At 32.1% G+C, this 24179-nt stretch overlaps 2 protein-coding genes across 2 annotated transcripts; both read left to right on the top strand.

Moving 5' to 3' along the window:
- Positions 1 to 1356: 1356 nt before the first annotated feature.
- On the top strand, positions 1357 to 2082 carry LOC109150615 (heavy metal-associated isoprenylated plant protein 39-like). Its single transcript, XM_019298573.1, has 3 exons — positions 1357 to 1455; positions 1578 to 1656; positions 1772 to 2082. Exons 1-3 carry the CDS (start codon positions 1447 to 1449, stop codon positions 2053 to 2055), a joined length of 372 nt encoding a protein of 123 aa, XP_019154118.1. The 5' UTR covers positions 1357 to 1446; the 3' UTR covers positions 2056 to 2082.
- A 2444-nt stretch (positions 2083 to 4526) lies between these two features.
- Positions 4527 to 5195, top strand: LOC109150441. Its single transcript, XM_019298351.1, has 2 exons — positions 4527 to 4836; positions 4948 to 5195. The coding sequence occupies exons 1-2, from the start codon at positions 4527 to 4529 to the stop codon at positions 5193 to 5195; spliced, it is 558 nt and encodes a 185-aa protein (XP_019153896.1).
- The last annotated feature ends 18984 nt before the right edge of the window (positions 5196 to 24179 follow it).

Below are 24179 nucleotides of genomic sequence, written 5' to 3'. Positions count from 1 at the left end.
ATTATCTTGTATTCATATACTTAAACTTAAACTTTATTACAATCGGGTGACATTCTAGTTTATTTTAATTAATTACGGTGGTCGTTGTCCCACCACTAACAAGTAACAACGACCACCGTAATTAATTAAAATAAACTAGAATGTCACCCGATTGTAATAAAGTTTAAGTTTAAGTATATGAATACAAGATAATATATAAAAAGTTTCCCCGCAAAAAGCTCTCCACGCCTACTCTTAGAAAGAACACTTCGGTGGTATGTTGATAAATTTGTCGATCCCAAAGTTCCCTTAATTGGTCTTCCTTGAGATTGATGCATGATTGTAAATTTTGTGACTAAATATAGATCAAGTTTTGTTTAAAATATTTGAAATATTCTCATTTGTTCGACATTTTTACTTTCCTGCAAGTGTTGAGTGCATTTTGAAAATTCAAAAGGTCCAATGACTAAATTTGGTTAAATTAATAATGATTGAGTAATATAATTACACTGGATCGGATAGAAGGAAAAAAAAAGGGTGGTATTAACTGTTTTAGAAATAGTTAATGGAGAAATTAAATAATAAAAAGGCAGGGAAAATTCCATGATAATTGAGAATGATCATCCAAAAAGTGTGGCCAACATGCATGCATATATAATTCTAAGGTGAATTAAGTTAAACAACATATTTGTGATGTGAGTAGATCCAGCATGCAATGCTCAAAGCTACCCTCAAAACAACTCCTCAAATCTCATGACATTTGAATAATGATAAAATACAGATTATGACTAAGCTAGCCAAATTGAAAGTTATTTGATACTAACATATTCAACTTTTTTAAAAAAATAATAAGTATATATAAAATTGATTTAAAGTTATATGTACATATACTAATTAAATGTGGACGTTATGTTAATCCAATTCATACACTAGACTACTAGAGAATACTCAACTAATTAATTAGTTTAATATGTTATTCTGTTTATCCTTACCCTTAAACTTAAGAGAATGAAAAGTAACAGTGATATCATCAAACCATAAATCACTTAGCAATTTTGAAATTATTTAATCTTTTCGTAGTTACAAATTCATTTACCTATTTAAGAATTCACACATTTGCAATTACAACCCTAATACATACGATGAAATGTGAATTACAGAATCCAACTAATAATTTTAAGGTTGCTGGAGTGGTTAAATCAATAAACAATACTCTGTCTCGCAATAACAGAGCCAATATAACGAATTAATGTTTGTTGACGTAATATGTTGGCTGGATTACGTAACCTGTTGACTGACTGGCTGACTATTTCTTCTCGCGTTTTAAATCCCTCCTGGTGGGTATAAATATAACTCATAATACTACTCCATATCTCCATCCTCAAATTCTCCTAGTAGAGCTTCCTTAAACAATAATCACCCAATCAAATTTCTCTCTCTAAATCCTCTGTTCTGCCAAACAAAAAAATGGCCAAGGTATATATATATATATTTATATACTCTTATTCTGTATATGATCTTATTATATTTCATATATGTTAAGTAGAATTGTTAAATAAAAGTGTGGTTTGGTTTAATTTGGGTTTGTTAATTTGCAGCAAAAGGTAGTGATCGGAATCTCTGTGAAGGACCAGAAGGCTCGTGCCAAGGCTTTCAAGATCGCCGTCAGTCTCTCAGGTACGTACGTACCCACCAAATCTTACCTTTTCCGGCAAGGCGGCCGGCGGCTAGTAATATTCTTTAAATTTTTGGGTGTAATTAATGGGAAGTTTTTTTGTTGTGTTGCATGCAGGAGTTGATTCGGCGAGTATACAAGATGAGAAGGGGCAGTTAGAGGTGGTGGGGGAGGTGGACGCGGTGGCTCTGGCCAACCAGCTGAGGAAGAGGTTGGGGCAGGCGGAGCTTCTAAGCGTCGCCTCCGCCGAGAAAAAGGAGGAGAAGAAGGCGGAGACGCCGGCACCACAAACCGTGACGTTCACTTATGATCCTAATTCATATCATAATAATGCAATTCCTCACCCTTACTACGCTAATTACCCAGTAGTTCAAGATGAATCCAGCTGCTCTGTCATGTAAACTGGTTCAGTTTAGTGAACCAGATAGATCATATTAGATCAGAAGCATAATTCACTAGTTCAGTAGGCAGTATTTGAGGGAAAAAAAAAAAAAACGATGTGTTAGCTGTTATGTGTGCATGAGAACAAAAGAAAGGTGTTCGTCTGCATCGAATTTAGTGAGTAAAAAGTTGGAAGTTGGCTTAGTTATTAGTTTGTAGTGTATGTAGGTTTATTCTCTTCCTTTCTTTCTCATCTTTGGATGTTATTTAAAGTCAAAGTCGATCAATAGAATGCATATAGATGTATAGTTGATGTTAAAATAATTAAACTCTCTTTTAGTACGGTATGTATAGTGACTGATATCCTATATATTTTTCAATCGCTGTTTATGGCCATAGCCAATATGCACCAATTATACTGTGGACCGCGGTCCAAAATGATAGACACTATTTTTTTTTTTTTTAATTAGGAAGGGGGACACCCTACATATAGGGACTATTTGCCTCAACTGAGGTTGAGGCCTAACACATCTCACTTAGAGGAGCAACTCGATACCAGTTTTTCACACGTATATCATAAGTTATGGTTTCCATGAATATTATACTACTAATAGCATTAATTTACAACTTTAAAAATTTACATAATAGGTCCATTAGTATCAATTTTTTAGCATAAATGATCCTTTCGGTAAAATTTTTGTGCCAAAAAAATATTTCCTTATAGCATGGGTATAATGGTCTTTTTCTTTTAACAATATATTTAACATGGGTAAAGCTATAAAAAAAAATTAAAAAATAAAAAATAAAACCTACCATTCAATCAATCAAAAAAAGTATTAAAAAAAATCAATTCATACCATTCAATTAAAATATTACGAAGATGTGCTTGTAAATAAATTGAAGACACATAATTTGTTGTCTGCACACACATAATATATTAAGTACATGTGCCTAATATATTAACCGAAGACACATAATGTAATAAATTATAAATTAATTTTATATCACGTTATTTATTTTATTAGTATAAAAGTTGTGCAAACTTATGAAAATAACAAATATTTTATCATAGTTTGTATGTAATTTTTGTGTATTTTAAAATATGTTATGAAATATATTAAAGATGAAATGTTTTAATATATTAATTAATATTATTTATTTGTTTTAATCTTATCCGTTTATTCAATATTTTAAATAGAAAAATACAAAAGACCTCAGCTACACATTATCATAGTAGAATTATAATGAAAATATATAAAAACAAATAAAAATGAGATAAAATGTTCAATATATTCTCATAAGAAGCATTCAAAAGCACATTTTCACTAAATTCAATAAAATTTATAATCTTTTAGCAGAGTACATTATTAAATGACAGGAGTATCTCTATCTGAAAATTCAAACCATTAATTTAATCCTATATATAATGATGTCGAACAACCACCCTTAGGGTATGTCAACTCGAATGCTATACGCCTGTATTGCAAGGTTTAGTTTTGTTACATGTGTTTCTCGGTGAATTCATGTTTTTGTTGAGTATCAGGTACGACCCCTGTAATAGTTGACAAACCCTGCTCTGTAGCGGTGAAGAAGCAGTATCAAGGTCGTAGTGAAATAACGAAGACGCCTGTTTTTCTCTCTTCTCTACTGCTGGGATACCATATTGTTTTTAGTAGATTTGTTTTGATTTTTCACTTCAGTTGAACTAGTGTTGACCGTTGTTAGAGTTTCTTTATTGGGGATCTATTTTTGTGTTCCGATATACTTAATCTTGCTAGCTACATTTGTTGATTATAAGTATTGTGTTTTGATGTAAAATGTGAATTTACTGTAAAACTCAACTATGTCAATCAGTATGTCAAATTTCTCTGTTGACTCCAACAAGTCTGCAAATCATTTAATCAGTGGTAAGCCTGTGATCCTAACAAGATTCTTGATGACTTAAAAGGTTTTTAATTTGTAAATTTTGTGACTAAATATAGATCAAATTTATTTTTTAAAAAATATAGATCAAATTTTGTTTAAAATATTTGAAATATTCTCATTTGTTCAACACTAATTTTTACCCTCCTGCAAGTTTTGAGTGCATTTTGATGAAAATTCTAAAAGTCCAATGACTAAATTTGGTTAAATTAATAATGATTGAGTAATATAATTACACTGGATGGGATAGAAGGAAAAAAAAAAGGTGGTATTAACTCTTTTAGAAATAGTGAATGGAGAAATTAAATAACAAAAGGGCAGGGAAAATTCCATGATAATTGAGGATGATCATCCAAAAAGTGTGGTCAACATGCATGCATATATAATTCTAAGGTGAAAATTAAACAACATATTTATGATGTGAGTAGATCCAGCATGCAATACTCAAAGCTAGCTTCAAAACAACTCCTAAAATCTCATGACATTTGAATACATGATAACATACAGATTATGATCCACTAAGCTAGACAAATTGAAAGTTATTGAGACTTGAGAGGTCCAATTGAAGATGAATTCCTCCTGGAGACTTCCATGGATCTTCATCACAACCCTACTGGCTTCAACTTTGTTTGAAGGAAACTACTGCCAAATGGAGGAATGTGGTTTCCAGGACATAGATCTCCAACAATGCTTGAACCAAGGCACCCAAATGTCAGCCCCTGCAGAATTATGCTGTAAAAGCCTTAACCAAGCAATTCAGGTGGGATATTACTGCATCTGCAAGCTAATAGGATCCACAACTCCTCTCCTTACCAACTCTCTGGTTCTCCCTATGCCCAACTGTTTCATTTCAATACCTCCATTGAATCAATGCCAAGGTAGTACTATCTAAAACTAACAATCTCAGTTTCTTATTCTTAATTTCTATTCTCACTAGCTACCACTATACCAAATGAATGCATGGTTAGTTGTTTGGTTTCTGTTTCTAGAGCCTCCGCCGGTTAGTCCACAGATGCAACCCTCTGCTCCAAAAGTGAATGACAGTTTACTGAACTCGACTCTGAGCAACGGTTCTTCAGTTGTGACAAGTCAACAAGCCTTGGTTCCCAAGTTGGGTGATCTTGAGAATGGAATAGTCCCGACATCATGCGGTGGAAACAAGAAGGGGATTTGGTTACTGATGATGACAGGAATACTCTTGCTGGCTGCAGTACTACTTCATGTGTTCCTTGCATGAACAAAAGACTAGTAGGATAGTAGTGTAGTATATTTCCTACTAGCCAGATTGAATCTCTTATATATTCCTATTCCATTAAAGTTTTTACTTCTTAACTTTGATCTTTATAAGTTTATAAGGGTAGGTAGGTTTATATAACTTCAAATTCATTTAAGGGTGCGTTTGGAAACCCGGAAAATGACTTCTGGAAAATGTTTTCTGGAAAATGAGTCATTTTAATTTCTAGAAAACATTTTCATTTATGGTGTTTGGCTTAGGGGTGTAAACGAGCCGAGCTGAGCCCGAGCCTGGGTAGGCTCATGCTCGTGCTCGTTAATGATAGCACTGCTCGAGCTCGAGCTCGAGCTCGTTCGAGCTCGTGAACTGATGCTCGAGCTCGAGCTCGGCATTTGTCGAGCTGCTCGAGCTCGAGCTCGAATTCGAGCCTGAACTTGAGCTCGAGTTCAGGCTCGAATTCAAGCTCGAGTTTAGGCTCAAATTTGAGCTCAATTTTGATCTCGAATTTGACCTGTTTGATTTAAAATTTAAACTACTTTGTTTTATGACTTTTATCTATACATAATTATTAAAGTATCTTAATTTTCCTCCCCTAATTATTATTTTTATATACTAAATATAATATAATTATATTATATATTATATATCATATAATATATTATAATGCTCGCGAGCGGCTCGTCGAGCGGCGAGCCTACAATACCTAAGCTCGGCTCGTGCTCGTTTAATCCACGAGCTGCTCGAGCTTGAGCCGAGCTCGATTTTGACCGAGTTCGAGCCGAGCGTTGACCGAACCGCTCACGAGTGACTCGCGAACGGCTCGGCTCATTTACACCCCTAGTTTGGCTACACAACATAATACAGTCTTTGTGTGTTTGTTTCATTTTCCAGAAAATGAGTAGGAAAATGAAAAGAAATGAATACTTCAAAATTTTAATTGTTTGATACTTTTGATAAAATTCTTTTGTGAATAGCACTGTTTTGATATATATATATATATATATATATATATATATATATATATATATATATATATATATATATATATATATATAGGGATGCACTTATGTGCGAATAAGTGCCCAGGAAAGAATATGCGAACGAATCAACGCGCGACACGTGTCCAGATCTAATAGATTAAAAAAAATGCGGTGGCATTTTCGTAAATAATTGAACAACGAAGTGCAAGTAAAATCACTTACAAGTGCACCTACTTTCACCTATAAGTGCATGTAATTTTGCCTTGTTAACATTCACTTCCCGCAACCATTCATTCACCTAGGTGCACCTACTTATAACTATAGGTGCAACTACTTATAATTATATGTGCAATTACTTATAACTATAGGTGCACCTACTTTCACCTATAAATGCATGTAATTTTGTCTTGTTAACATGCATTCACTTCCCCCACCCATTCATTTACCTGGGTGCACCTACTTATAACTATAGGTGCACCTACTTTCACTAATAAGTGCATGTAATTTTGTCTTGTTAACATTCACTTCTCGCAACCATTCATTCACCTGGGTGCACCTATTTATAACTATAGGTGCAACTACTTATACCTACAGATGCAACTACTTATAACTATAGGTGCACTTCGTATTGATACTCAGTGTAAATTTTACTTGCACCTATAATACATTTTACTTGCAATTTGATGTTCAAATATTTACGAAAATGCCGCCGCATTTTTTTAATCCATTAGATCTGGACACATGTCGCGCGCTGATTGGTTCGCATATTCTTTCCTGGGAGCTTCATTCGCACCTGAGTGCAATTATATATATATATATATATATATATATATAGAGAGAGAGAGAGAGAGAGAGATTTAAGATAACATCTGCTTAGGTAAGAACGTGAGAACAAATCGTGTGCATCTATCTAATATTTTTTTAATGGACTATATTAGATTAAGTGTGTCCGAACGCACATTAAATGTGTTCAAATTAAACGCGATTAAGTGTGTTTGCACACATTTAACATTTCTTGATATTCTTTTGTATCCAAAGGTGAATGGCATTTGCAATTTGTTTTTTATTCTGTGTCAATGTGACTCTAGATTTATTGCAGTGTAATACTGCTCCCTCCTGGCTCCCTTGGCCTGTTGGTATGATTCATGTTTGTATATTTGTGTTATAGGTGAGATTTGTCCATAAAGGATTTGACGAGACCCGCGGGCTTGGTCTTCGAAGTGAAACAGAACAGGTATTTGGGACTGATGATTTCAAGTTTCTTTATGCACCTCAAGTTAATAAATTAATCATGTGGCTTTTACTAAACAGTTGGTGCGCAATTCATCTCCACCGGGTGAAACTGGAATGCTATGCTTGTTGTTGATTCTGTGGTATGTCATCCTTGGTGTTTTTTAAAAGCATATATTTTCCAGAATCACTTGCTAATATGACTTGGTGATGAATGTGGTATTCTTGATTTTCTGCCTCTTACTTTGAAGTCTCATGCATGAATATCTTCTGTATAATCTTGCATATAGACATTATTCCATTAATAAAGTTAGGCCTATGTTATAATGTTGTTTGTGCCCGATGGCCTTTAGCTCCTAACCGATGAATTGAGACCAAGAGACAAAGAGCAGGAAAGTAAGGACACAAAGTAATGTATAATTCTCATTCCAACCAACTTCCGAATACAATGATATAACATATATATAAATACAATATGTAACACCAAACAATAATGATGATAATAATGCCCGGACCGTTACATCCGTTTTGTATTGAATGTTCATAATGTCCACATAATATATATTTATAACACTCCCCCTTGGACATTATCTTGCCATCACCCTGCCTCATTAAAAACTCGCTAAAAAACCCTGTGGGAAAAAACTAGTCGAAAAAAGAGTACAAGGTATATGGCTAGTATATTTGAATACATTCATGCCTCGTTAAAAACTTCACTAGGAAAATCACGTGGGGAAAAGTGGAAAACCTAGTTGAAGAAAAGAGTACATAATATTCGTAAACTCATATTGTACTGATTGCCTCGTTAAAAACCTTAACTTAAGAAAACCTCGTGGGAAAAATTTAGTTAAGAGAAAAAGAGTACAATCATAAGCCTTCAAGGCATAATTTTCAGGATTTTGGGATTTGTCTTATTTAAGTATTTACCTTCAAGGCATAATCTTCAGGATTTTGAGGTTTGTCTATTTAGTTATTTATATACAACCCCCCATTAATATATCATACTCATACCTCGTTAAAAACCACACTAGAAAAATCCATTGAGAAAAACCTAGTGAGGAAAAGAGTACATGGTATGTATATGATGCAGAAAGTATAACTATTAGTCTTTTAAAGACCCAATCTACAGGATTGACCGACCAATCTACAGGATTGACTCGAGTGAATATACACGCTGCAAAAAGTGCAACTATTAGTCTTTTGAAGACCCAATCTACAGGATTGACTCGAGTGAATGTACTTCTCGTCTCCCCTTGAAGATAACAATCTTCAAATTCTACATTGTTTAAAGTAAAATCATCATTTCAAAAGGGTGTAGAGAAGGGATATGGTACAATCTTCAGGATTGTCATTAGAATTTATCAAAGGATATGGTACAATCTTCAGGATTGTCGTTAGAATTTATCAAAGGATATGGTACAATCTTCAGGATTGTCGTTAGAATTTATCATATTTTCTCATGATCATTTGGACCAATAAAATTATTTATATTTTGTCACTCCCCCTAAATAATTTTCTTTACCCTTGCATATCAATCTCATAGATATTTTGTAGGTATACATTTGCTAACTTGTCATTGGAGCAAATCTTCTGGACAAATATTTTATCACTCTTCTGGAGTTCATTTGGATCAAGGTATTTTATACCATGAAAAATTATATACGTTTTTATTTGTCCCAAGTATGATGACTTCATGTCAAAAGCATCAATATGAATATTTCTACCTTGATTTGCTATTCCTTATTTCATCTCGTAACTTAAAAGTCGCTATGACAAAGCGAGAAAGTAATAAAGAGATGATAATATACAAAATACATCTATAAGAATTAAGAACAAGTATTATCCCTTAGGCTTTAAGATGCTTAAAGCTTAAATTGATTTATAATATATCAATCCAAGTCATGACGTTTAACATAATGCCAATATTCAAATGACTTCTCGAAAGATGTATTTTATACCTTAAGGATATTAATTAACATCATTTCCTTTTCTTTCTAGGAGAATCACCAAATCACTCTTTACAAATTACAAAAAGAAAATGCGAATTTGGAAATTTTCGGTCTCAAAGAAAAGGGTATTCAAAATGATGGTTTGAAGTATCGGACTTCTGGTCCTGAATCATCCTTTTAGGTTAAAATGGTTCTTATCTATTGCGGGAGATTATTTGGACATAGACTAAATAGTATGCGAAATTCCTTTTAAGGAAATACTCGATCTACAGGTCGATATAATACTTGATTTTGCATCTCCTTTATTTTATAAATAAGCCCCTTAATAAGTACCTAATGGTACATATTCATTTCTATAATTTCCTTATTTTAAGATGAAATTACTCAATCAATTGCTTCACTATTTTAAGTAAAGTAAAGCATTTGTACTTCAACAACAAACATGTTGTGATATTTACTTTCTTTCATTTTTGAGAATTATAAATCCATCAAGGATTTTCAGATAAATATTAGTGTCTAATAACCCATAGTTTCTAGGTCATGACTTTAATAAGCTGCATATCTAGAATTATTCTGCCAATAATATTATGTAGCGGAACTTAATGCAATTTACCATGAGAGAGTATATTTGATTAAAATCAATTAAGGGTCTCTGCGTGAACCCATAGGCTACAAACTCGCTTCATATCTTATCACCTCGTTATTCTTATTTCTCTTGCATGCACATACCCATTTGTAACCTTCAGGGTTAACGCTCAACGGTGTATTGTTATAAAGAGAATTTATTCATTTTAGCGAGTCGAGCTATGCCTTAATTGCTCCTTTATATGTTAAATAGTTATGACACTTCCGGTGCCTAACTATGGATCCAGATTATCATATAAAGAGCAATTTGTAATTGCAATTGTGTTGTCGACAACTATAATACTTGCATAAATCTCTCCCATATTTATAATGGCAATATTTAAGTCGACCAGATTCTAGACATTTTCCAGATCTATTCAGATCACATCTGGTTGTCCTGCATCCCTAGCATTATGTTCGTTTGGTGCACCATTGAATTGATTAGGGTTTCTCGTCATCTGGACGAGCGTCTCCATGACTAAATTATTCAAAATATTTCAAGAGTGACAATGTTTCTGCACTAGAAAATGAATATTTGAGATCCTGGATGGTCTCACCATCTATACATCTATATGGCATTTAACCTATTTAAGATGGTTGTGTACTCGTATAATCTCATTTAATCAATATGTATGCTTTCTCTATTTGGACTACATATATGATTGCATATACTTTTGAGTACTTATATGTTGCGATTCTTTTAAAATTTTAAAAGACCCATTTTAAAAAAAATAATAAAAATTTATGGCATGAACAATTGGGTTCCTTAGGGCAAAAATAATGAGTCAGATATTGGAATTTCTAAGCATGTGTGAATATGAAATTACCAAATTATCTATTTTTGGGGATATTTGTATTAATTCAAATCTGACTCACTGCATATCATAACTATTCCCTCATACACATAGTACATGGTAGAATTAAACATTTTCCAATCTGTGTTTCTATTCTTAGTATGCAGTTCATTTTATTGTATCACCACCTCAGCGTATCTCTGTGGGCAATAAATCTCTGTCTATTTTTAAATACCTAGAGCCCATTATAAGGGATCAATAGATACGCTGACTGCATACTTAATTAATGAAGATCGTTTCTCGGCATTAGGGGGAGATAAGAGTTCAAATTTAATAGAATGCCAAGAAATTTCATAGAATGAAAATATCTTCATTATTTAAATCCATGTACTAGTTAGACTGAACTGGAAGTTCAGAAGATGATATATTTGTTTTATAGATAAACTGAAATAGAGTCAGGTGGGACATCGTCCCAGTACATCGCAGAAGAAAGCGTAAAAGCTGAAGTAGCTAAAGTATGAGCTAACAAATTCTGTAATCTAGGAATAAAAATGACATAGCAGGAAGTAAAAGCAGACATATATTCTGCAACTATCTATGGCATAGCCAATGTATGAGCGAGATGGGTTGTCTGGTGTAGATAGGTAGCACTGTAACGTGTGACAATCCGTATAAAGCTGTATAGATTGTTCACCTCGGGCCCTTAGCCAAGAGAGAGTCTCTTTACATGCAAACGCTTCGGCCATAAGTGAAGAAAAACAACTCAGGATAGGCGCGCTGAAGGCCGATATAAAACGATCGCTAGCATCGAGTAGAATCGTCCCGACCGTAGCCGAGTTTGTTCCTTGGTGATATCCGGCGTCCACATAGCATTTTCTTGGCCTTGCTATAGTGATTTGGGAATTTGGTTGGTGCGGCACTGGACCACGCAACCAGTCGGCAGGGGCGCGAGGCAGTGTATGATCCGGCAGCGGCAATTGGTTCGTCGCATGGTGGTCCGACAGCGGCGGTGTAGCAGAGGATTAGCCGTGTAGCTGCCGGGCAGTGGTTCGGCAGTGAGCACTCCACCAAGCAGCCATGGTGGCAGCGGCCGCCGCAAGTACAGACTTCGGTCGCGGTAGATAGCCATCCCACACAGCTCCATTCCGTGCTCTCCAAATATGATATAAAATTGCAGCTGCGTAAACAATTCCATTAGTGTCTAGAACATTTATGATTGCACTAAACCATTTATGAAAAATATTTGTTATAATATTGGGGAGTGGTAGATTGGATTGAGTCCATATGGAGTTTGCATAACCACACAATACCAATGAATGCATAGTGTCCTCATTCATGATCCTACACATGGCACACATCGGATCAACCTCCACTCTCTTTATAAGCAAATTATTGATAGTGAGAAGGATATCACTAATAGCTCTCCATAGGAAGGTTTTCCACTTAGGTGGGATTTTTAACTTCCATAGAGTGATCCAGTTGCTAAAAGCCCCAACTAATTAATAAGTTAAGTTGGCATGAAATTATCAAATAGAATACAAGTTAAATTTCAATTTCTAACTGCTGCTATCTACTAACAAATCAGTTACAGATTTGAGATGCAATCAAATTGTTCTAACTTAGTCTTTGAGTATTAAAGGTTTATGTGGAACCCTTAAATGCTATTTATTTTTTAAAAAAATTTGGACATATTATACTTTCAAACTACATAATTTATGTAAAAAAAAAAAAAAAAGTTATAAAGTATAGGACTAGGTTAGAAATTCAGCATTAAAGGGTTTAGAAGAAGTTGTAACTTTGTTCTTCTAAACCAAGTAATCAGGACTTACAGTTCAAATCAAATAGTTTCACAGAAAGAATTATATAATTTATAGGCTCATATGCAAATAAAAAATGCAGAAATCCATGTTATCAAATCAAATAAAATTTTGATCTTACAAACTAACAACTAATTAACTAATATGGAGAAATTGAAATTAGATATGATTCCACTTTGCATTCGTAATAAAAATCAATGAGTTCCACATGAACAAAAGTATAAAATATGGCAAGTGAAATACAATACTGAGTCAGTTTATGTAATGAGTTTGACATGAGCAATATTATAATTCATACAGTCACTTAAAAATGACATATGCAGAAATCCATAGATCAGTTAAAATCAAAATTTGATCTGTAATAACCAATTAAACAATATGGAGAAATTGAAATCAAGCATCAGTACACTGTTACATTCTCAATACAAAAAAAGTAATTCAGTTCTAACCAAAGGGTATAAATAGTAATCATTTACAAGTATTCATCACTGCTTTAGTAGGGTAATCAAATGATATTGCTCTGCAAAAGCACTAGCTGGAGCCTTAACTGGGGGGCAATCCATGACGGATGGGCTCTTCAAACCCATGCCATTCATGTCTCTCTTGCGTTTGTGTCAGGCCTAGACCCAAAGTTGTGTTTCAATTTTATCCTGATGCACGTGCATTGCACGGATAATTGGACAATTATTTGCTCGAATTCAAGCAAGGATAAAATCAAAAAAACATAATCGATACAACCCATTTTATCAATTACACTATATAATATTAGTTGTTATAATTTATATTTGTATATTGATCCAATAATAATGTAGGGTAGAGCTTCCTTATCCAGTTATCCTAGTTAGCTTGTAAGAAAGGGTGGTCATGAAAAGCAATCGTTATGCTATGGACCCGTGTCCAGCATGCAATGTGGACACGGTAACGGTGTCGTTAGTGGCACCGTTATCTTCTACCTTTTTTTTTTAAAAAAAAAAAAAAAAATTTCAGACCGCTTCGTTATAAGAGTATATGTTCATAATTTTATCACTATATGTTCATAATTGTAAGTTCATAATGTCAGAGCTCTGTGTTCATAATTCCATAACTGTACATTCATACTTCCATAACTGTACATTCATAATTCCGTAACTGTACATTCATAATTCAATAACTGTAAATTCATAGTTTTCGAAGCTCTATGTTCACAATTTTAGAGCTCTATGTTCATAATTTTATCACTGTATGTTCATATTGTAAGTTCATAATGTCAGAGCTCTGTGTTCATAATTTCATAACTGTACATTCATAATTCCATAACTGTACATTCATAATTCCATAACTGTACATTCATAATTTTCGAAGCTCTATGTTCACAATTTTAGAGCTCTATGTTAATAATTTTATCACTATATGTTCATAATTGTAAGTTCATAATGTCAGAGCTCTATGTTTATAATTTCATAACTTACATTCATAATTCCATAATTGTACATTCATAATGCCACAAACGAATAACGCCTTTAACGGCAAAACAAAATTAATTTATTTTTTTTTTTGACTAAAATGTCGCATTTTTTCTAAAAACGACATCGTTTTGAATTCGTGTCGACAATGCACGTGTCCACAACGTAATTTGCGCATAAAAAGGACATTACTTTTTCCAACTGCAAAACCCACATTATATGAGTGCGGCACTGCGGGGGCGTGCCACTTTTTTTTTGCAACTTCATTTCCACTTCCGATCCTTTCTCTTTTCTCTTTTCTTCTTTTCACTTTTCACTTTTCACGGCGATGGGGTCGGAATCGAAATTGGCGAAGGAAGGACTCTACAAGCTGTTCTCCCCAAGTTCGAAGTCCAAACTCCAAAGCCGTCTGTTCTCTCCAAAGTTGACGTCGTCGCCCGGTCTCGCCTCCACACTGGCGCTGCTGCCTGGTAAGTTTTCTCTTGGTTTTTGTTTTTGTTTTTGTTTTTGTTTTTTCGTCCCCTCTCCCAGTTTTCTGTCCATCCCTGCTCTTATTTTTGGATTGAAAATGGCTGGCGGTGGAGATTGTGGTTGGTTGCTCTCCATTTTTGCTTGCATTATTTTGATTTTGGAGTGAAAGGTGAAAATGAGTGGCGGTGGACTGCTAATTTTGGACTCGCCGGTGGAGTGACAGTGGCCACCCTAATTTGTGAATTTGTTGTTGTTGTTGTTTTTTTTTTTTTTTTTTTTTTTTTTTTGGAGAATGTTGTTGTCAATTTGTGATTCAAATTATTTTATGTGTCAAGAAAAAAATGCATATAAAGATAAAAATTTTGTTTTCCTTGTGATATTTTGCTTTTCCTAAAAGTTTAGGAATTCCATCTGAGGATGATTTTTGTATATTAACTTTAGCTTCCTTGGTGATATTTTGCTTTTTAAAAAATTATATGTATGTGTGCGTATAAATATATAATTTTTTTTTAAAAAAAAAATGGTTTCCGCGGTAATAAATTAATAAAATACTTTCCGAGCAAAAAGTGAGATACTTTTACAGTCACCTAGATCCGAATTACGGAGAGACTTTTATAGGGTTCTCGAAAAGCCTTTTTTGTACTTAGTTATATTAATGAACAAGTAATGATAATGACTTCAAACTGCATTACTTGTTATAGTTCAATGAACAAGTAGATTTTATTTTAATATTTTTTTATATATAAAATCTACCTCTATATACCTAGCCTAAAATCACTACATACGTACATAACATAACATTAATTTTTTTTAAAGGGAAAATGACATTTTTCCGCCTGAGTTTTATATTTATAGCACTTTTTTTCCTGAATTATTTATGTAAGTATATTAGTCTCCTCAATTATTCTAAAAGTGGTGGTCCCCTCTTGATATATTAAATTGATATTTAAGTAAAAATTTTATTTATTTTTCGTTTCTAACAAATTATATACGTAGGGATAATCATAGTTCGGTTCGAACTGAACCGGACACGATAGCAATCGAATTAAAAGTTTTTGGTTAGGATTTAGATTCAGAACTCAATATTTGGATTTCAGTTTATTAAAATTATGAATCGAAAAAATTGAATCCTGAACAATGAACCTGTGGTTCTGGATCCGGTTCGCGATTTTGAACCGTCTTTATTTTAAAATAGTCTAAATTCAACAATAAATGTATTTTTATTTTTTTCAGTTCGAAACATGAATCGGCCGTTCCGATTCATGATTTTAATAAACTCTAAATATGGGGTTTTGATTCTAAATTGTAATTGGAATATTTCAGTTTGGCTGTTTGGTTTGAACCAAATTGTGGTCATAATTTGTTGGAGAAGAAAAATAAATGAAATATTGATTTTAAATATTTATTTTAAGGGTAAATATATTCATTTAACATTTTTGGGGGAAAACAACTACTTGAATAATTAATGGAAAAAAATGCTACAAGTATATAACTCATGAAAAAAAGGTGTTATTTTCCTTTTAAAAAAATATTAATTTTCATTTTGTCAAAACAAACAAAAAAAAAAATTAAAAAATAGTCAAGCCCCATGACTCGATAAAGAGTCGCACAATGACCAAATATTGGAAAAAATTTATAATGTTGAGTTGGGTTTTGATTAGTTAAATGTCTAATTTCATTACTAACTTTAGTTAATAATGAATATATAATTGTTATACTGGAAAATATGTATTATTTAAGTAATAATTTTAACGTGGAGTGTTTTGACAGCTTTTGAAATTTACTAAGAAATTTAATTTAAATAGTTAATATTTATTCCCTATATTCTTCTTTTAACATAAATTTATTTTTCATATATATATATATATATATATATATATATATATATATATATATATATATATATATATATATTTGTTTGTTTTGTAGTTTCGTATTGTTAATTGTATTTGTAGTTTTAATTTTAATATTATTTATTGTAATTTTATTTTTAATGTTAAAATATTAATTTTAATTATTACTAATTTTAATGTTAATTATTGTAGTTTAAAAAAATAAATAAATAAAAAATAAAGTTGCAGCAACTATGCTGCCAGTGTACAGCAACTATCCGTTACTTGCTTATATATATGTATATGTTACTTGCTTCTTAATTCTTATAAAGTTTTCTTATATATGACTTTCTGCATCGCTTCTTAATTCTTATTTTAATTTAGCCGACCGACTTCCGTTATCCCTCCGTCCATTGTCCATTGTCCATTGTAAATTTGGAAGGTAGATATTAACAGCATAGTTATTTCTGTCTTGCTTGTATGTATATAAAGCCCCAAAATATTAAACCTCCTTCAAGTCAGTACTAGTAATGATGTGGACTCTACCAAAGCATTGTTAATGATTTCCTTATTGTAGTGTTGATATATATGTGCATTAATCTCATATATGTACTAATCTTAAAGAAATACTATAACATAATTTGTCTTTCTAAAAAAAATAAAAAAGTAAACATCAAGAATTTGAGAGTTAGGAAATCATTATACTGTGAGTAGTTAGTAGTATTTTGTTTTTTGTTTATATTTTTTTTAGATTTACTTTTTTTGTGTGGATGACTTCACTGAAAGTTTTAATTTTTGCTACTATATTCAATTATTTAGTTGCTGAGTAGGAGTAATTTATTATTCTTTATATTAAAATATCATAGCTACTAAACACTACTGCTACCAGTGTTTTTAACTTAGTAAGTTAAAGTAGAGTGATCGGAGGATTAATGACCATAATGTTTTTAAAGTAGAGTGATCGGAGGATTAATGACCATAATGTTTTTAATTTATTACTGACGAATCCTTTTTCTCATTAGTACTTCTCTTCTCCCACAGCTCCCATCGGCAAGGTCATGGCACTCGTCTTCAATGGCCGCATTTCCCTTCCCTTCGCCGGATTTAGGGCTCGGATTCAGGCAAGATTGAGGTAAAAATATACATTGTGTTACTAAAGCAATTATTATTATGTTTTTGTTGTTGATTAATATATCTCTCTTTTTTGTTTTGTTTCCAAAATTTAGATGCTTTGTTGCTTTACTTGGAGGACTGATGAGCGGATACTCCCACCAGATTTTAGGTATGTTGTTTTAAATTTTAAATGTATTTTTGTGCCGGTCATTGTTTTTTATCAATTCTTATGTTGTAGAATAGTGTGCACCTTATTAGGAATAAACTTACAGCCTTTTAGGTCTGAATTGATTGCTTATTATGCATGATTTAGAGTATTTTAGGTGAATTTAATGCCTTTTAAGCTTAGATTAAGCATATTCTTACTCTTATTACTCCGCTCGTGTTCTTATAAAGATCTTAAAGTGTATAAAGTACATAAATATTTATAGTTTATCCTAATTCAAAGCCTTACCCATAGGTGAATCTACATTATTTAGATCCCTCAAACGATTTTACTTCAATTGTGAGAATACATGAATTAGGAAAGTTTCTTGGGGAGGAATACTAGTTCTTTGGCCCTGGCTTAAAAGTCATGTTGCTACTATTCTCCTTGCGACGCTACTCTGTGTAAGGAGTTGGTTTTTAACAGAGCTTCGCCTCGACCAACTTTCATGGGAGTATACCTAAGGATTGTCTATCATGTTTTGGTTTAATTTGTTTGTTAGGCTTTGAATACCCTTTCTTGATTATATTTTTTGATCAATTAAAGAGTAGTCACGACATCTTTAATTTATCAAAATTACATATTATAATTTTACTCACAAAGTTAGGATATGCTAATATTTAATAATGATATAATTGGAAAACGTTACACTCATCCCACACATTAGCATCTGCTAGTTAGGTAGCGCAAAACATTAAAATTTTCTCACAAAGTGTCCTAAGGTACATGCCTTACATGTGCCTTGCATGCACAAGTCATATGCCCTTTTTTCGAGACAAGGGCATATGCCATTAAGGTGTAAGGACATTGTTTGAGACTGAGACACACTTCAAAAATCTCCTTTTAAACATGAGTGTTAGTGAGAAATATAATTCAATTTCTAATTACTGTAGATGGTATATTCATGATGCCCGTCTTCCAAGCCGAGCTTTCGAGTACATAGTACCATAACACAAAAATGACATACACAATCAATTTTTGTGATGTCCTACGTGGGGGAATGATATATTTCCCCATTTCATTGATATTGGGGACTCTTTTTGTGGCATGTCTGGGCTTGGTGGTGCACTGGGCAAGGTGGCTCACAAGATGACCCAAGTTCACTTTTATTCTTGGATCCCTGCTGTTATAAGGTGGTGTTCTAATGTTTGCCCTGGAGGCTCCACATCCCATCAAAAGTGCACTGCGTTTTTTTCTGATAGGGATGGGCGTTGGTATGCCTCGGGCGGTAAGACGTTGCACATATTTTATAATAAAAACTTGACACTTTTGTGTCACTTTTAATGTTAATTGAATTTAAACTAATTATACTAATCATTTGCAAGATATCCCTATAATACTCATTCGGATGTCTCCTGACCATAATGGAGATGTTTTAGATAAGACATTTGATCTTTCTTTTGTATTTGGGGGATTTTGTGTGTTTCTTGTCAATTTTTTAATCTATAAGTTTTTTCCACTCTATTGGCGTTCAGCCTTTTTCGTTTTAGTAGTCATTGGTGGCATTTTTTTGGGCATCAATTTTCCTTTATAGAGTTAATACTAGACACACTAGTGAGCCGTATCGACCTTTCATGGTGGTGATGCACTCACATCAGTCTGTCTTCTTACATAGGATTGGTTCTTCTATGTTTCCCCAGTTTCTAGGGTTAGGGCCACTAGTCTTGTCCCTTTTTCCTTTGAATCTATAGGGGTAGGCTCCCTGCAATTCTCCATTTCTTTCTTTTCCAGTAAGGGGCATAGTTGTACTTGTTACTATTATTATTTGTACTTTTTATCTCATCCCGCGTTTTGAGAGAATGATGATAGTCGCTCTATCTTGCATGACTTTGTCAGTTTGTCAGATATTTCATTATTTTAAATATTATTCTATGGGTGGTAAGGCTTTGAATTAGGATAAACTATAAACATTTATGTAATTTATTATATGCTTTAAGATCTTTATAAAAGCACGAGCGGAGTAATAAGAGTAAGAATATGCTTAATCTAAGCTTAAAAGGGACTAAATTCACTTAAAAGTCTCTAAATCATGCCTAATAAGTAATCAATTCAGACCTAAAAGGCTCTAAATTTATTCCTAATAAGGTGCACACTATTCCACAGCATAAGGATTGATAAAAAAACAATGATCGGCACAAAATACATTTAAAATTTTAAAAAATGATTTAAAACAAAATACCTAAAATCTGGTGGGAGTATCCGCTCATCAGTCCTCCAAGTAAAGCAACAAAGCATCTAAATTTTGGAAACAAAACAAAAAAGAGAGATATATTAATCAACAACAAAAACATAATAATAATTGCTTTAATAACACTATATATTCTTGCCCGAATCCGAGCCCTAAATCCGGCGAAGGGAGGGGAATGCGATCATTGAAGACGAGTGCCATGACCTTGCCGAGGGGAGCTGGGGAAGAAGAGAAGTACTGATGAGAAAAAGGATTCGTCAGTAATAAATTAAAAACATTACGTAATGGAAGCAAAAATCATAGCAAAAATCAAAATAATCAAAATAATAAAAATATAAAAATAATTTATATAAATATAGATTTTCCTACCAACTGTTGGTCACAATTTCCGACCAACTATTAGAAGAAATTTCATATATTAAAGCGTATAAGTTTTCCGTCCAACGGTTGGTTGGAGTTTAATTCCATCCAGCATGTCAAAGTTGGACGGAAATTGCCATTCTAAAAATGGTGGGTTAAAATTCGGAATTTTCATCCAACTTTGACTCGTTGGGCGGAATTTCCGTCCAACATTTGATGTTAGATGCAATTATCGATGTTCAATTTTTCGTGGTCTCGTTTTGGTCAAAATGTTGGACGGAAACCCGTTTTCCGACCAATAATCCCCCTTTTCCGTCCAATTTCTGTTAGACGGAAATAGCGAAATTTTCAACAGTGACGGTCGTTAATCCTCCAATCACTCTACTTTAACTTACTAAGTTAAAAACACTGGTAGCAGCAATGTTTAGTAGCTATGATATTTTAATATAAAGAGTAATAAATTACTCCTACTCAGCAACTAAATAATTGAATATGGTAGCAAAAATTAAAACTTTCAATGAAGTCATCCATACAAAAAAAGTAAATTTAAAAAAAATATAAACAAAAAAACAAAATACTACTAACTACTCACAGTATAATGATTTCCTAACTCTCAAATTCTTGACGTTTACTTTTTTATTTTTTTTTAGAATGACAAATTATATTGTAGTATTTCTTTAAGATTAGTACTACAGATATGAGATTAATGCATTTATATCAACAGTACAATAAGGAAATCATTAACAATGCTTTGGTAGAGTCCACGTCAGTACTAGTACTGACTTGAAGGAGGTTTAATATTTTGGGGCTCTATATACATACAAGCAAGACAAAAATAACTAAGCTGTTAATATTTCTTCATAAATAAAATCATCGCAATATATTTCCACACTAGTTTAAAGGACAGCCAAAATTCCCGGCCAGTCCAGTATATCATATCATCTCAATCACACTTGTTTGACCACAAAAGTTGATGGTACGGATTCGATCCACAAGAAAGTTAGCAGTTTGATCTAATGGCAAATTAAACCCCTAAATAAATTAAACCGTGAGCGACAACTAACTGTTCTACACTAAAGAATAAAGATCATCATCGCCTTTTCTTAAACACAGGAAACAATTAAGAGCCTTCACTTTATTAATAGCATACTTTATTAATAATGATGTATGAAATTCTTTCGAGTCTTCACTTGGATAACATCACTTTTTTTTTAATGCCACTTGAAATGGTTTAATTAATATATTATATTATACACTAGTATTTGTCCCGTGCGATGCACGGAAAGTATGTTATAAAAATATACCATATATAAGGTTTATTCATATATAAAAATTTTGTTATTTAATAATTATGTGTGAATTGCTATGATAAAATTATGAACATAAATATATTTACAATTAAAATAAGAATTGGTATTTAAGGTGGGTGATTACTACAAATATTAAATTATATGAAAAATTTAGTACATAGTATTTAATATTACAAATTTTTAAGAATTGAACTTATAGTAAACTACAAAAGTAATTGAATTACAATTTTCAGAGTCACCGCGGATCAAAATTTTTAGACTTTTGAGAATTCTAGAAATTTTTAGGTCTAAAATTTTTTATCCGTGGTGACTTTGAAAATTGTTAGAAATCTCAAAGGTCTAAAAATTTTGATCTATGGTGACTCTGAAAATTGTAATTCAATTACTATTGTAGTTTACTAAGTTCTTGAAAATTTGAAATATTAAAAGGTCTAAAAAATTAGATCCGTGGTGACTCTGAAAATTGTTAGAAATCTCAAAGGTCTAAAAATTTTGATCTGTGGTGACTCTGAAAATTGTAATTCAATTACTATTGTAGTTTACTACGTTCTTGAAAATTTGTAATATTAAACACTATGTACTAAATTTTTAAGATTGACCTCATTAGAATAATCTCAATTGAAGTTTATTTGTGAGTTTTTGGATGGATTGGATGAGGCAAGAGAGATGAAAATGAATTAAGGTTAATTTGAATTTTTATGCACCATGTAATAAATAAATAAATAAATAAATCTTAAATAAATAAATAAATTTTAACTATAATATAATAATTGCTCACCAAACTATATGACTATATTATAGTTAAGATTCGAATTGATTTATTGATTGCCGGTAAAACATAACAACATTCTTGATTTTTTTATTGATTTAAAGAATAATACGGAGTACCTTTATTTAAAGTGGAGAGAAAATATTAAAATTAAGGGTGGGTTTGGTTCATGAGTTTAACTATCAGGAATGAGAATCAAAGTTATTCTTATTGTTTGATTGATAGGTTTCTAGAACACTACTATAAGATTTGATTACCCATTTAATTAAAAAAATCTCATTCTCTAATAAAATAAGGGTTTCATTCCATTATTTTCCCTCCTAATTGGCAATTTGAATTTTATGTTTGGATTAGTGATTTTTTAGATTTTTGTTTTTATTTTTTTTGTTCATATTCGTGCTTTAGATGTCTTTATATTAGAATAAATTATCTTGATTTTTGTTTTTGTATTTTTAAAACATTTATTCCCATTATAGGATCATACATAACCAAACAACAATATTGATAATTATTCCAATTTCACCCTATTACCAAAAATGCAAACTATTTTCACCAAAACTCGTTACCATTACCAAGTATTTGATTTCCATTCCGATTTCATTTCTAATTTGCGAACCAACACACCCTAAATCTCTTCAAAGGCATAACCCCTCAAAAAAATGTGTTTATGTTCTTTCTATTTATTTAATTGATTCTAATTACCGAGTTTTGGTTCTGATTCGGAATCTAATACTTCAACCAAATACTCATTTAGTTGTATAAATTAGGCATATAACGATTGGAGTGAATAACATTTAAGACCATGACACATGGATAAATTTTGTTTTTATTTTTTATTTTTATCAAAATCTTTCACCTCGAGGCAATATCATTATAATCATTTTTTTTTAACTCAATGTATGATTGACTAATTCATGATAACCAATAAATAAAAAAAGTTTTATTGTCGTAAAAAATTTTGACGAAGAATTTTGGTCGTAACTTTATCCTAACATTTAATATACATTTTGACGAAGAATTTGCATTGGCAAGTCAATGTATCAATCCAGGATACCTCACAAATTAAAACTTATATTCCAAAGCCATGGAGGAAGACTGAAATTTCATTTACTTGAGACAAAAAATTAAATAACTTTAAAATATGATAAACAATATTTATAATAAAATTTAATATGAAATGGTTGGAAACTTGGAATAAATTGCATTTCATATCTATTAATATATATGATATTCTTAATTAATTTTTATTTTTAAATTAATTTAAATACAATAACACAGAATTGAAACTTCTATATTATATTACCCGATTTACTTGTATCAATTAATCAATTTAAATAACTTTTATTACAGCCTTACATGTATTAGAAGATAAAATTAATATTATATATATATATATATATATATATATATATATATATATATATATATACACATATTATAGAGATCATATGAGAACCGAACCTCCGTAAATCCACGAGAGCCCATCACATCCATTAAAAAAAAAATAAATCTATGAAATAGCAACAGCTAAATTAGCACTCATCACTACAAGTGTGAAATAGCAACAGCAACAAAGGCAAAGCATGGAAACAATATTTTAGCATGGCAAAATCAACCTAGCAACAAAGGCAAAACATGGAAGCAATATTTTAGCTTGGCAACACAAGCAAAGATCAAGTGAAGATCTAAACTCAAGTGGAGTAAAAGATTACACCACCTTCTAACTACTATAAAAATTCTCTCTCTTTCATTTACATATTGTTCTCACGTACATTTTGCTTTACATACACAATCTCTGCTTTCACAATCAGCTTAGATACATTTCTATCATATTGCATGCATGCAGTAAATCAGTAACTACTTCACTAACACTTATTTTTTAATATAGCACTTTACGTACATT

The sequence above is a fragment of the Ipomoea nil genome, unplaced genomic scaffold (assembly GCF_001879475.1).
Source record: "Ipomoea nil cultivar Tokyo-kokei standard unplaced genomic scaffold, Asagao_1.1 scaffold2279, whole genome shotgun sequence".
NCBI classification, from domain to species: Eukaryota; Viridiplantae; Streptophyta; class Magnoliopsida; order Solanales; family Convolvulaceae; genus Ipomoea; species Ipomoea nil.
This window is presented reverse-complemented; position numbering and strand designations above follow the sequence as displayed.